Source organism: Chiloscyllium punctatum, chromosome 14, assembly GCF_047496795.1.
Source record: "Chiloscyllium punctatum isolate Juve2018m chromosome 14, sChiPun1.3, whole genome shotgun sequence".
In the NCBI taxonomy this organism is placed as follows: domain Eukaryota; kingdom Metazoa; phylum Chordata; class Chondrichthyes; order Orectolobiformes; family Hemiscylliidae; genus Chiloscyllium; species Chiloscyllium punctatum.
Genome location: NC_092752.1, coordinates 36,128 through 49,940, shown reverse-complemented (window position 1 = coordinate 49,940; position 13,813 = coordinate 36,128). Strand labels below are relative to the sequence as shown.

At 41.9% G+C, this 13,813-nt stretch overlaps 1 protein-coding gene across 1 annotated transcript; it reads left to right on the top strand.

The window, feature by feature from the left end:
• The first annotated feature begins 416 nt into the window (after positions 1-416).
• LOC140485515 (ADP-ribosylation factor-like protein 9) lies at positions 417-11,418 on the top strand. Its single transcript, XM_072583691.1, has 2 exons — positions 417-527; positions 5,807-11,418. Exons 1-2 carry the CDS (start codon positions 417-419, stop codon positions 5,978-5,980), a joined length of 285 nt encoding a protein of 94 aa, XP_072439792.1. The 3' UTR covers positions 5,981-11,418.
• Positions 11,419-13,813: the final 2,395 nt, after the last annotated feature.

The following is a 13,813-nucleotide window of genomic DNA, read 5'->3' as shown; positions in this document are numbered from 1 at the left end:
TTGCATATTGTCCATGAGATCGCCACCGCTCGTCTCGATCTTTCTGAGACCCTTTGGATAACCCTGATATGGTCCTTTTCACCAATGGGTCTTCCTTTCACCATTCCGACCCTCAGACACTAGCAGGCGATGTGATGTGTATGCCTTCAGAAATCCGCTGTACTCCTTCACAGAACTTCTGCGCAGACAGCTGAATGGTTTGCATTCTAGCTGCTGGCAAATCTGTCAATATTTATATAAACTCTCGCAACGCTTTCGGAGTGGTTCATGATGTCAGCACCCTCTGGAAACAGAGGCTTCGGTATTTCTTTGGGAAACCCCTTACAACATGGCCAGCTTTTTAACAATCTTTTCGTAGCCATCCTGCTTCCCTCCACAATAGCGGTCATTAACAGCCCGTACAGCTGCTTAGGATCATGTCACCCGTGGAAATGCTTTTGCTGACAGGTGGCCTGTACGGCCGCTACAAATCCTACTACACAGGCTTTGCATACGCCAATTTCCCGCCATTCCTGACCCGATTGAGGGCATTTGCGCGGCTCAGCAATCAGCTCCCTAGTCCGAGAAAGATCGGTGGGCCCGCTTAGGTGCCACAGAATCCCGCTCACTGCATCTTCTTACACATCCTGATGGCTGCATCATTTGCCCATCATTTGCTCTGCATGTCCTAGCCCTAGCTGCCCATGGGGATGAGCATGTTGGGAAGCAGGGTAAAAACAATAACTGCAGATGCTGAAAATCAAATACTGGATTAGTGGTGCTGGAAGAGCACAGCAGTTCAGGCAGCATCCAACGAGCAGCGAAATCGACGTTTCGGGCAAAAGCCCTTCATCAGGAATAAAGGCAATGAGCCTGAAGCGTGGAGAGATAAGCTAGAGGAGGGTGGGGGTGGGGAGAGAGTAGCATAGAGTACAATGGGTGAGTGGGGGAGGGGATGAAGGTGATAGATCAAGGAGGAGAGGGTGGAGTGGATAGGTGGAAAAGAAGATAGGCAGGTCGGACAAGTCAAGGAGGCAGTAACTGAGCTGGAAGTTTGAAACTAGGATGAGGTGGGGGAAGGGGAAATGAGGAAGCTGTTGAAGTCCACATTGATGCCCTGGGGTTGAAGTGTTCCGAGGCGGAAGATGAGGCGTTCTTCCTCCAGGCGTCTGGTGGTGAGGGAGCGGCGGTGAAGGAGGCCTAGGACCTCCATGTCCTCGGCAGAGTGGGAGGGGGAGTTGAAATGTTGGGCCACGGGGCGGTTTGGTTGATTGGTGCGGGTGTCTCGGAGATGTTCCCTAAAGCGCTCTGCTAGGAGGCGCCCAGTCTCCCCAATGTAGAGGAGACCGCATCGGGAGCAACGGATACAATAAATGATATTGGTGGATGTGCAGGTGAAACTTTGATGGATGTGGAAGGCTCCTTTAGGGCCTTGGATAGAGGTGAGGGAGGAGGTGTGGGCACAGGTTTTACAGTTCCTGCGGTGGCAGGGGAAAGTGCCAGAATGGGAGGGTGGGTCGTAGCGGGGTGTGGACCTGACCAGGTAGTCACGGAGGGAACGGTCTTTGCGGAAGGCGGAAAGGGGTGGGGAGGGAAATATATCCCTGGTTGTGGGGTCTTTTTGGAGGTGGCGGAAATGTCGATGGATGATTTGGTTTATGCGAAGGTTTGTAGGGTGGAAGGTGAGCACCAGGGGCGTTCTGTCCTTGTTACGGTTGGAGGGGTGGGGTCTGAGTGCGGAGGTGCGGGATGTGGACGAGATGCGTTGGAGGGCATCTTTAACCACGTGGGAAGGGAAATTGCGGTCTCTAAAGAAGGAGGCCATCTGGTGTGTCCTATGGTGGAACTGGTCCTCCTGGGAGCAGATACGGCGGAGGCGGAGAAATTGGGAATACGGGATGGCATTTTTGCAAGAGATAGGGTGGGAAGAGGTGTAATCCAGGTAGCTATGGGAGTCGGTGGGTTTGTAAAAAATGTCAGTGTCAAGTCGGTCGTCACTAAGGGAGATGGAGAGGTCCAGGAAGCGGAGCGAGGTGTCAGAGATAGTCCAGGTAAATTTAAGGTCAGGGTGGAATGTGTTGGTGAAGTTGATGAATTGCTCAACCTCCTCGCGGGAGCACGAGGTGGCGCCAATGCAGTCATCAATGTAGCGGAGGAAGAGGTGGGGAGTGGTGCCGGTGTAATTACGGAAGATCAACTGTTCTACATAGCCAACAAAGAGACAGGCATAGCTGGGGCCCATACGTGTGCCCATGGCTACGCCTTTGGTTCTACATAGCCAACAAAGAGACAGGCATCGCAGGCTTTTGCCCGAAACGTTGATTTCGCTGCTCATTGGATGCTGCCTGAACTGCTGTGCTCTTCCAGCACCACTAATCCAGTATTTGGGATACAGAACTGACTTCAAGGTAGAAGACAGGGTTGTAGTGGAGGGTTGCTTTTCAGACTGGAGGCTTGTAACCAGTGGACTGCCACAAGGATCAGTGCTGATTCCACTACTTTTCGTCATTTATGTAAATGATTTGGATGTGAATGTAGAAGGTATTACAGGAGACCCCAAAATTAGAGGTGTAGTGGACAGTGAAGAAGATTACATCAGAGTACAATGGGATCTTGATCAGATGGGCCAATGGGCTGAGGAGTGGTAGATGGAGTTTAATTTACATAAACACGAGGTGCTTCATTTTGGAAAAGCAAATTAAGGAAGAACTTATACACTTAATGGCAAGGTCCTAGGGAGTGCTGCTGAACAAAGACACCTTAGAGTGCAGATTCATAGCTCCTTGAAAATAGAGTTGCAGGTAGATAGGATAGAAAGAAAGCGCTTGGTATGCTTTCCTTTATTGGTCAGAGCATTGAATATAGGAGTTCGGAGGTCATGTTGCGGCTGTACAGGACATTGGTTAGGCCACTGTTGGAATATTGCATGCAGTTCAGGTCTCCTTCCTACCAGAAGGATGTTGTGAAACTTGAAAGGATTCAGAAAAGATTTACAAGGATGTTGCCAGGATTCGAGGATTTGAGGTGTAGGAAGAGGTTGAATAGGTTGGGGCTATTTTTCCTGGAGTGTTGGAGGCTAAGGGATGACCTTAGAGGTTTATAAAATCATGAGGAAAATGGATAGGATAAATACACAATTCCCTGGGGTGTGGGAGTCCAGAATAGAGGGCAATAGGTTTAGGGTGAGAAGAGGAAAAATATAAGAGGGACCTAAGGGGCAACTTTTTCACGTGGAGGGTGGTACGTGTATGAAATGACCTGCCAGAGGAAGTGGTAGAGACTGGTACAATTGCAACATTTATAAGGCCTCTGGATGGGTATGTGAATAGGAAGGGTTTGGAGGGATATGGGCCAAGTGCTGGCAAATGGGACTAGATTAGTTTAGGATATCTGGTTGGCATGGACGAGTTAGACCGAAGGGTTTGTTTCCATGCTGTACATCTCTATGACTCTATGTATGGAATGAGTTGCCAGAAGAGCTGGTGGAGACTGGTACAATTGCAACATTTAAAATGCATCTGGATGGGTATATGAATAGGAAGGGTTTTGAGAGATATGGGCCAAATGTGACCAGATTCATTTAGAATAATTGTTCACAGAACAGATTGGACCGGAAGGTCTGTTTCTGTTCTGTGTATCTCCACAACTCTATAATTTGATACTATCCTTTTAATTCCATTGATTAACCATGGTTGGTTTATCCAATACATAGAATCCTCATTCCTACCTAAAATATATCTTTGCAGTGAGTCATAAACCATCTTCTTAATCATTTGCCATTGTTCCTAAATTTTTTTTGCTAAACACCTTTCCCAGTTCACTCCAGCCAACTCTGCCCTGATCCTTACCTAATTACCCTTATTTAAGATGAATAGTGTTTTCTGACCCAAGTTCTTTCCTCTCCAACTGAATGCTAAATTTGAAGTTATGGCCACTGTTTCCTAGGGCTACCTTCTACTCTGAGATTATTTATAGAACCTGTACTGAAAAAAAGAAAATGCTGGAGATCACAGTGGGTCAGACAACATCCATGGAGAGAGAGCAAGCTAACCTTTTGAGTCTATATGACACTTCATCAGAGCTGAAGCTTTCCTTGTCTCCATGGATACTGTCTGACCCACTGTGATCTCCAGCATTTGTTGTTTTTAGTACAGATTCCAGTATCTGCAGTAATTTGCTCCTCCTTTTATTGAACCTGCCTAATTACACCATTACCAGATCCAAAATAGCCAAATCCCTGGTTGAATTCACAACATTTTATTCTTAGAAATATTGTTTTATTGTTCTAAATGGTTTCTCCCGATATATGCTCTATTCTCCTTAATTTCTTGAAACTGTTAATCAAATGAACTTCTAACCTTCCAAATTTCATGGCTTATTTAGTATCTCCTCTCAAACATAAACCTTTACATTCAAGTATTATTCTAGTAAATCTACAACTTTAATGATTGCCAAAATTTCCCTTTGTAAGAAAGCTTGGGTAGGACCAATTAAAAAAGAAAACGTTTTTTTTAAAAGAGGATGAAGGAGTGACATACTAAAAATGTGTTTGCTTAAAACTTTACAAAGAAATGTAAAGGTGGGTATGATGGAGTAGATCAGAAGGTATGAGAGTAATTAACTGAGAAATCATGCTGAATAAAGTGGAACTCTGGTAAGATCAGTGGACCTTGATGGCATGCATACTCAGGTGAATTGTAAATGAAATGGCTTGATCAGAGTTTGTCAACATGATTTTGAAAGTTTTGTTAATGAACAGGAAAATTATCGATTTAATTAATCTACTTTGCACCAAAAAGTGGAAAAATATGGATAAGAGAAGGTTTCTGGATAATTCAAGATAGAGGACAGGACAAAATGTGGCTGTAAGAGCAGTTTCTTTTTTGAGGATTTTTTCAGTGTCAGAGTTGATTTCCTCAAATTTTGGGAGCAGTAGTTAGTGTGTTATAAGCTATTGATTTGTTTTGGAACCTTAGGGGGGGTGAAAATCAAAATAATGGGCACTTTTTTAAAAAAGAAAGAAAGCAGACAAAGTCAGTGGCAGTGACCACATGGGAAGTGATTCAAACTGAGAAAGAAACCTACGCTGAACCAGCAAGTGAGTCTGCACAGCTACTGCCTCTGCTATTTCATTTCAAGTCTAGGGTTGGAGGGTTTGAGCTATAGGGAGAGACTGAATAGACAGTAGACGTAGGAGTAGGCCATTTGGCCCTTCTAGCTAGCACCACAGCCTGGGGATGTTTATTCTGGAGTGACAGGCTGAGGGATGACTTTGTAGAGGTTTATAAAATCATGAGGGGTGTGGATAGGGTAATTGGACTAGGCATTTTCTCTGGGGTGGGGAAGTCCAAAACTTGGGGGCATAGGTTTAAGTTGAGAGGGGAAAGATTTATAAGAGATTTAACTTTTTCACACTTTTTCCTCCTGGTGCCTGAGGAAGTGGTGGAGGCTTGTACAATTACAATGTTTAAAAGACATCTGGATGGGCATATGAATAGGAATGGTTTAGAGGGATTTGGGCCAAATGCTGGCAATAGGACTAGATTTATTTAGGATATCTGGTTGGCATGGATGAGTTGGATCGAAGGGCCTGTTTCCGTGCTATACATCTCTGACTGTAACGTTATATGAATTGCTGCTACATACTTTGACACTTAATCATCTGTTATTCAACATGTTTGCTCTTAATTTCACCACTCTGGTTTAACATTTTTATCTGTTTTGTGTCTCAGTTTCTGGAAATTACTGAAGAATTCAAGAATCTGTAATAAAATATTAAAGGGGATAATTACTTGTCTGTAAGATTAGATGTTATTGTGTCTTATAGGATATTAAAGGAGCCTGCACTATTTCAGAAATCCATGAGCAGCTTTCCCTTGAAATGTTAGGTGATAAAAGGAAGCTTTTCCTCATTGGAACCCATGTTGCTGAAGATGGATCACAAATACCAACAAGCATACAAGATGCCAAGGAACTCATTGCCCAGTTGGTGATCTACTGAGGAGTCAATGTGCACACAAGTTTTCCATTTCTGCCTTGAATTCCTTTTCATCATATTTTTTTGATGTAATATTTTTTACTAAAGCACTATCTGGTCATATTCGCTTGTGATGTAGAAACTTCTTCAATCTAAAGAAATTATTATTTTAACAAATTTGGGTTTGGAAAACCAATACTTTTTGCACATGATCTGCACTTGGTTGCACAGTTAATTGTATTAGTAGAAGCTTTTGTAGTAAATAGTTACTGTATACTTTGTATAATTTACTCTAATTTCTAATTAATGAATGCTGGGACTGGAGAATCTTAACATTTGCTAAGACTTGCACCAGAAATCTCTCTACATATGATTAAATCAAAAAGAACAAAATTGCACATGACCTTAATTACTGTACCCAAGAAAAGCATACATTAAAAATTTGAGGTGGTTTTGAGCGGTGGTAATGTAGTTGATCTGTATTTTGCCACTTCCAATATATGAGCCAGCTCTAGAGATAAAAGTGAATGCAAGGGGCTAAAAGTTTTCTTTTTCACTTGGCATTTCTGGATACTACAGATTTAGTTATGGCTTTCATCCCTACTCATCTTTTGAATGATGGGTTATTTAACAATAGGATGTTGAGACCTCAGCAATTTTCTGGAAATGTCGTTTGAATTGAGTAGCCTGTCATAGTGTAAAAGTGAATTTAGCCTCTTCCTGTCAATACCACTTAATCCATCTATTTTTCCTTTGAAATAATTCAATCATCTTTGCTTCTACCGCCTTGGTATGCAGCAAATTCCATGCTTATACCACGTGTGTAGAAATAAAGTTCCTCCCACAATCATCCATACTTGTTTCTCCTGCCCAAAACTTTACATCTATTTCCACATTAGGTAGCATCAATAATGGGAACAGCTTATCTACTTCATGTGAACATAGCATGATGTACACTTAATTCAAATCTCCCCTCTATCTCCTTTGCTGTAACTTCGCCAACCTACTGTTTTATCTAAAACTGCTGTTTTATCTAAAACTGCTCATCCTTGGTACCATTTAATAAACCTCCTTTTCACCATCTCAAAGAAATGCCTTTCCTGAAGGGTGTTGAATAGCAGTAAATGCTTTTTTAAGGCCTAATTAGGGCTTTACAAAGGTTCAGCATAACTTTCCTGTTTAATAATATAACGTAGATTCCATTTGCTTTACTAACTATTCTCTGTGTGTCCTGCCACCTTTTAAAGACTGATACACATAAACATCCCCTCCTCCCCCACCCCCCCCCCCCCCCTCCAAAAGTCCTCTTTAGAACTATATGGAAACTGGGAAGAATGTGCCAATTAATTTTGTTTCACTGCTCCATAGGTTATCACTGATATATAAGAATTCCAAGTGAGACCACCAAAGCCCAGTCTGCATGACTTTGTTACCCAGGAAAGAAGCAAACCACATCAGGTTGTTTCAGTAGCAGTGAAAATTTATTGTAAAGTTCTCAACTTTAACAAGAACTATGAAAGGAAAGGATTTTTAATTTTTCACTTTAAGCTATACCCTTTCAAACCTCAAACATGTAACCCGCCAATTATGACCAAGACCGACAAAAAGCAAATAATATTCTTTACAAGCACCAAACAATGCAGACAAAATAAACAAAATTCTGAAAATCAGAAGTCGATGGGGTTAAAATCCCTTTTCTCTCTCTGTCCATTTGATTTTTGCAATGGTGACATATTCTTGTTTGGCTGGTGATGGTCATCCCTTGATTCAATGACTTAAGTTAAATTCCATTTGCTATTGTGCTATCCTGCTATCATATTTACATCCACTTACAATTTTTTTATTCACTCATGTGACATGGGCAGTGTTGGCTGGCCAACATTTAGTGCCTTTCCTTAGTTGCCTATTACCACCTTGAGAAACTGGTGGTGAGCTGCTGCCTTGATCTGCTACTTTGAGTACAGGAGTTGGGAGGTCATGTTGCGGCTGTACAGGACATTGGTTGGACGACTGTTGGAATATTGCATGCAATTCTGGTCTCCTTCCTATCAGAAAGATGTTGTGAAACTTGAAAGGGTTCAGAAAAGATTTACAAGGATGTTGCCAGGGTTGGAGGATTTGAGCTATAGGCGAGGCTGAACAGGCTTGGGGCTGTTTTCCCTGGAGCGTCAGAGGCTGAGGGGTGACCTTATAGAGGTTTACAAAATTGAGGGGCATGGATAGGGTAGGTAGGCAAAGTCTTTTCCCTGGGGTCAGAGAGTCCAGAACTAGAGGGCACAGGTTTAGGGTGAGAGGGGAAAGATATAAAAGAGACCTACGGGGCAACTTTTTCACACACAGGGTGGTACATGTATGGAATGAGCTGCCAGAGGATGTGGTGGAGGGTGGTACAATTGGAACATTTAAGAGGCATCTGGATGGTTATATGAATAGGAAGGATTTGGAGGGATACGGGCTGGGTGCTGGCAGGTGGGACTAGATTGGGTTGGGATATCTGGTCGGCATGGACGAATTGGACTGAAGGGTCTGTTTCCGAGCTGTACATCTCTATGTGCTGTAGGTACACTCTCAGTGCATTTGGGATGTGGTGGGGTGGGATTCAAGGATTTTGACCCAGTAACCATGAAGGAACAGTGACACATTTGCAAGTCAGGATACTAAGTCATTTGACTACCTGCAGATGGTGGTGTTCCCATGTATTTACTACACTTTGACCTTCTAGATGGAAGTGATGATGGGCTTGGAAGGTAGAGTCTAAAGAGCCTCAGTGAATTTCTGCTATGGATCTGGTAAATAGTACACAATGCTGCTACTAAGTATCAGTAGGTACGGCAAGTGGGTGTGGGTTTGGTCCCAATCAAACAGGCTACTTTGAACTGGATGGAGTCAAGCTTCATGAGTGCTTTTGGAGTTGCACTCATTCAGGGAAGTGGGGAGTATTCCATCACTTCCCAAACGTATTCCTTGTAGATTGTTGGTAGACTTCGGTGAGTAACTGACCACCTGACTCACCAAAGTATTCCTAGCCTCTGACCTGATCTTATAACTATTATATTGAAAACCAGAGTTCAGTCTGGTCTGAAATTACTCATCTAATGATTATGAAAAAATGCCATAAAATCCATAAAGTTCACATAGTTCTACAGGGAAAGCATTCTGCTGTTTTAACCTAGTCTGGCCAATGTGTTGACTCCACATATACAACAATGAGGTTGACACTTGAAGTGGCTCAGCAAGTCACTCGGTCATATCAAGTAGCCAAAGCATAAGTAACAGAAGTGACAATAACAAACTCAGTCCTAGTGACCCTGAAATGTCCTCCTGGGGACTAGTGCCAAAATTGGAAAAGCTGTCTCACTGACTAATCAAGCAACAGCCTGAATGGTCATACTCATGAAATTATGCCTAACAATCAATATCCCAGACGCTATCATCATGGCTCAATCTTGCCCATGGGGCAGGTATAATGATCTGTGCCTTTCCCAGGGATTTGTTCTGTGCTGTTTCTCTTGCAGAGAGAGGTGGGCAGTGGTGACAGAATGTGGTTCAGAAGGAGTGGATAATCAGCTTTATGTTTGAGTTTTTTTAATAGATATTTTTATTAGAAATTTAACATTTTTACAAGTTTACAAAAATAAACAAAACTCTCAAGTACAAACATTGATATACAATTAAATCTTAAATATATAATAACCAAAATTTAACAAAAGAAAAATATCGAGGAAAAATAAACAAAACTCAACTAACTACTAATCTAACCTACAACTAACCAGAGTATTTATTTAAGTCTCTTACATTATTCAGAGAAAGAGAAAAAAAAAACAGCGGATAACATAGGAATTGGGTAGTGAGATACATGCTCTGAATGTGTTAACATCAAATGTGCGGGATTCCTCTCCCAAGGGGCCCCGGACCAGCCAGGTTCGTAATCTCAATTAAATAAAAGCCCTTGTTAGGATAGCCAAAATATCTGTATTCATATAACTCAAGAAGGGTTGCCATATTTTATAAAATAATTCAGTCTTTCGGTGCACCATATTTGTAAGGAAGTCAAGGGGAATACATTCCATAATTAATCTGTGCCAATTTGAAAGTCCAGAGGGGCCCTCAGCCATCCAGTTTACCAAGATACTTTTCCTTGCACAGAAAGAATAGAAAATAGTCTCTTCCCGTACATGTCCAGGGAGGATAAGTTCGAAAAGCCCAAAAGGAGAGATGCAGGGTCCACTTTAATTTCCGTTCCTAAAATTTCTGTCAGGGCACTTGCTACTTTAGTCCAGTATCTACGGATCTTATGACAGGTCCATAGACAATGTACAAGAGTGCCCACCTCTATTTTACATTTGGGACACATTGGAGATGCCCCTGCCTTAAATTTTGCCAATCGATCCGGTGCTATTTGGGCCCTATGAAGTATCTTCAGCTGGATGGCCTGAGTTCTGTTACAGATGGTGATTCTTCTGGCATTTTCCCAAATGTCATTCCACGTTCCTATAGAGATTTCTAGTCCCAATTCCTGATCCCATGTTTTAAGCAGATTGTCCATATCTCCCGATATTTCATCATGTAGTAAATGATAAATGGTACTGATGGAGGATACCCCCATTGGTCGTAGTACTCTACATTCTTTATCTGATTTATAAAGACTATCTAATAACGTCGTCTTCTTCTGTATATAATCTCGAATTTGGAAGTATCGATAGAGGTTTCCATTAGGTAATCCGAATTTCTGACGCAGCTGTTCAAAAGACATCAGGACCCCGTCTTTAAATAGGTCCCCTAAACAACAGATACTCCTAGATCTCCAGAGTTTAAAAGTGGCGTCTGTAAACCCCGGTTGGAATCCCCATGCTCCCACTATCGGCGCATAGGAGGATGTTTTATGTGAGTTGCCCTCATTTGGCCACATTATATTCCAAGCTTTAATTGTATTTAGTATTTTTACAGTGATCCGTAATGATTTTCCTCTTGTCTGAAAATAAAAGGTTAATAAGTGGGTATTTTACTTGAGAAGCCTCGATGTCCAGCCAGATTGGGTCTTGTTTGATCCACAATCAATCAGCTATGTAACTTAATAAGGAACTTAACTGATATTTCCTAAAATCTGGGAAGTCCAATCCTCCCCTTGTCTGTGGAAGCTGTAGCTTCTTCAGCTTAACGAGGGGCCGTCTATGATTCCAGATAAAGGAACCCAGCCAGCCATATAATTTATGTAGTGCCAGCCTTGGCAGCATCACCGGAAGCATTCTCATAGGATATAGGAGATGGGGCAGGACATTCATTTTAATTAGTGCTATTCTACCCAACCAGGAAATTGGAAGGTCTCCCCATCACTGGAGGTCCTGCCTTATCCTTTCCAGTAAATGCACAAAGTTAGCCTTGTAAAACTGACTAAATACTGGGGTAATAAAAATACCTAAATATAAATAAGAAGCCCTCCAGGGACCAACGAAAGGGAAAAAGGGATCCGTCCACTAAGTGGGGTGTCATAGCAAGGCCACCCATTGGCATAGCCTCCGATTTTGAGAAATTAATTTTATAGCCTGAGAATGTGATAAATGTATTAATAACTTGGATTAAGCCAGGTACGGACATCAGGGGATTATTGAGGAATAGGAGAACATCATCTGCATACAGGGTAATTTTATGTTTACCTGTAGCAATCCTCGGGGCTGTTATATTAGGATCAGCCTGTATAGCTTCTGCTAGTGGTTCAATTATTACCGTAAATAACAATGGCGAGAGAGGACATCCCTGACGGCAGCCCCTACCCACACTGAAGCTATCCGAACCTAATCCATTGGTAACCACAACTGCTTTGGGATCACTATACAATGTTGAGACCCATTTGGTAAACACCTTTCCAATGCCAAACCTTTCCAATGTGTAAAACAAATATGACCATTCAACTCTATCAAATGCCTTTTCCGCGTCTAATGAAACTACTACTCCTGGTATCTTTCCCTGATGACAGGCTTGAATCATATTCAAAACCCTTCTAACATTATTGGATGATCTATGGCCCTTAATAAACCCCGTCTGATCCTCCTTTATGATATGTGGCAGTACCTTTCCTAGTCTGAATGCTAACGTTTTAGAAAGGATTTTAAAATCTACATTTAGCAAGGATATTGGTCTGTATGACGTACAATCTTCTGGATCCTTTCCTTTTTTAAGGATAAGAGAGATATTTGCCTCTTTCAGCGAAGGCGGGAGACAGCCCTGACTATATGCATAGTTATACATGTCCATAAGTGGACCAGCCAATATTTCTGTAAATTCTTTATAGAATTCAGCTTGAAAACCATCTGGCCCGGTGCCTTACCGCTCTGAAGTTGCCTGATTGCATCAAGTATTTCTTGGACTGTTAGGGGAGCATTTAAGACCGATACCTGTTCTGGAGTTAGGTCTGGAAAGGTCAGGTTTTTAAAAAAATGACTGCATCCTCCTAGTCCTATCTTCACAATCCTGTGATTTATATAAATCAGAATAAAATTTTCTAAAGATTGCATTAATCTTTTTATGATCATGAGTCAAAATACCCGTACTTTCCTTGATAGACGTGATAGTTTGAGAGGCCTTTTTTTTCTTTGCGAGAAATGCTAAGTATCTACCCGGTTTGTCGCCAAATTCATATAACCTTTGTTTTGCAAATAATATTTCCCTCTTAGCCATTTGGGTAAGCGTAGTGTTTAGAGCTGTCCTAAGGGCCATACTCCTTTGCAATTTAATAAAAGAAGGTCTATCAGCATATGCTATTTCAGCTGCTTTTAAGCGAGCTTCGAGCAGACGCTGTTGATCTCCCTTCAATTTTTTCTGGGTCGCTGAGTCGGAGATGATCAAACCTCACGCGTAAGCTTTGATGGTCTCCCACATCATTGATGGGTTGCTAGCCGTACCTGAATTAATTTCTAAAAAAGTTTTAAATTCTTGAGAAAAGTACTTTATAAATTTACTGTCTTTCATTAGGAAGGTGTCCATATACCAACGCCGAGGGGATAGAACATAGAACATAGAACATAGAAGAATACAGCGCAGTACAGGCCCTTCGGCCCTCGATGTTGCGCCAATCAAAGCCCACCTAACCTACACTAACCCACTATCCTCCATATACCTATCCAATGCCCGCTTAAATACCCATAAAGAGGGAGAGTCCACCACTGCTACTGGCAGGGCATTCCATGAACTTACGACTCGCTGAGTGAAGAACCTACCCCTAACATCAGTCCTATATCTACCCGCCCTTAATTTAAAGCTATGCCCCCTTGTAATAGCTGACTCCATACGTGGCAAAAGGTTCTCACTGTCAACCCTATCTAACCCCCTAATCATCTTGTCCCATTGTTTCTCACCTTGATTTCCATATATACAGCAGCGTGGTCGGAAAATGCTATACTACCTATTTTACAGGATGATATGGAATTTTAAAAAATCGAGGGGGCAAAAAACATATTAATTCTGGTATGGCATTTATGTGGATTGGAATAAAAAGAAAAATCTGCCCTGTGGATGAAGACATCTCCATACATCTACTAATCTAATTCTTTGTTCAGATCCACCAATTGTCTAGATCTGGGAGATACTCCTACAGTACTCTTGGGAATCCTATCTATTTCCGGATCCATAATACAATTAAAGTCTCCCCCTATAATTGTATGACAGGCACCAAGAGCCATCAATTTTGAGAAGGCTTCCGTTATAAATTTAAAGGGGTGTGCCGGGGGGCAGTACAGATTTAAAATCCCATATTCCTCTCCATTTATAAGGACTTTAATCAGAATATATCATCCAGATTCGTCTTTTATCTGATTTAGGATTTTGAAAGGGAAATTCTTCCGAACAAGAATAACAACTCCC

Excerpts from the sequence above, each read along its gene's own strand:
- LOC140485515 (XM_072583691.1), top strand. The coding sequence starts at position 417 with ATGTCACCCGTGGAAATGCTTTTGCTGACAGGTGGCCTGTACGGCCGC. Across the intron at positions 528-5,806 it reads CATTCCTGACCCGATTGAGG|GATATTAAAGGAGCCTGCAC; the intron begins GCATTTGCGCGG and ends TGTGTCTTATAG.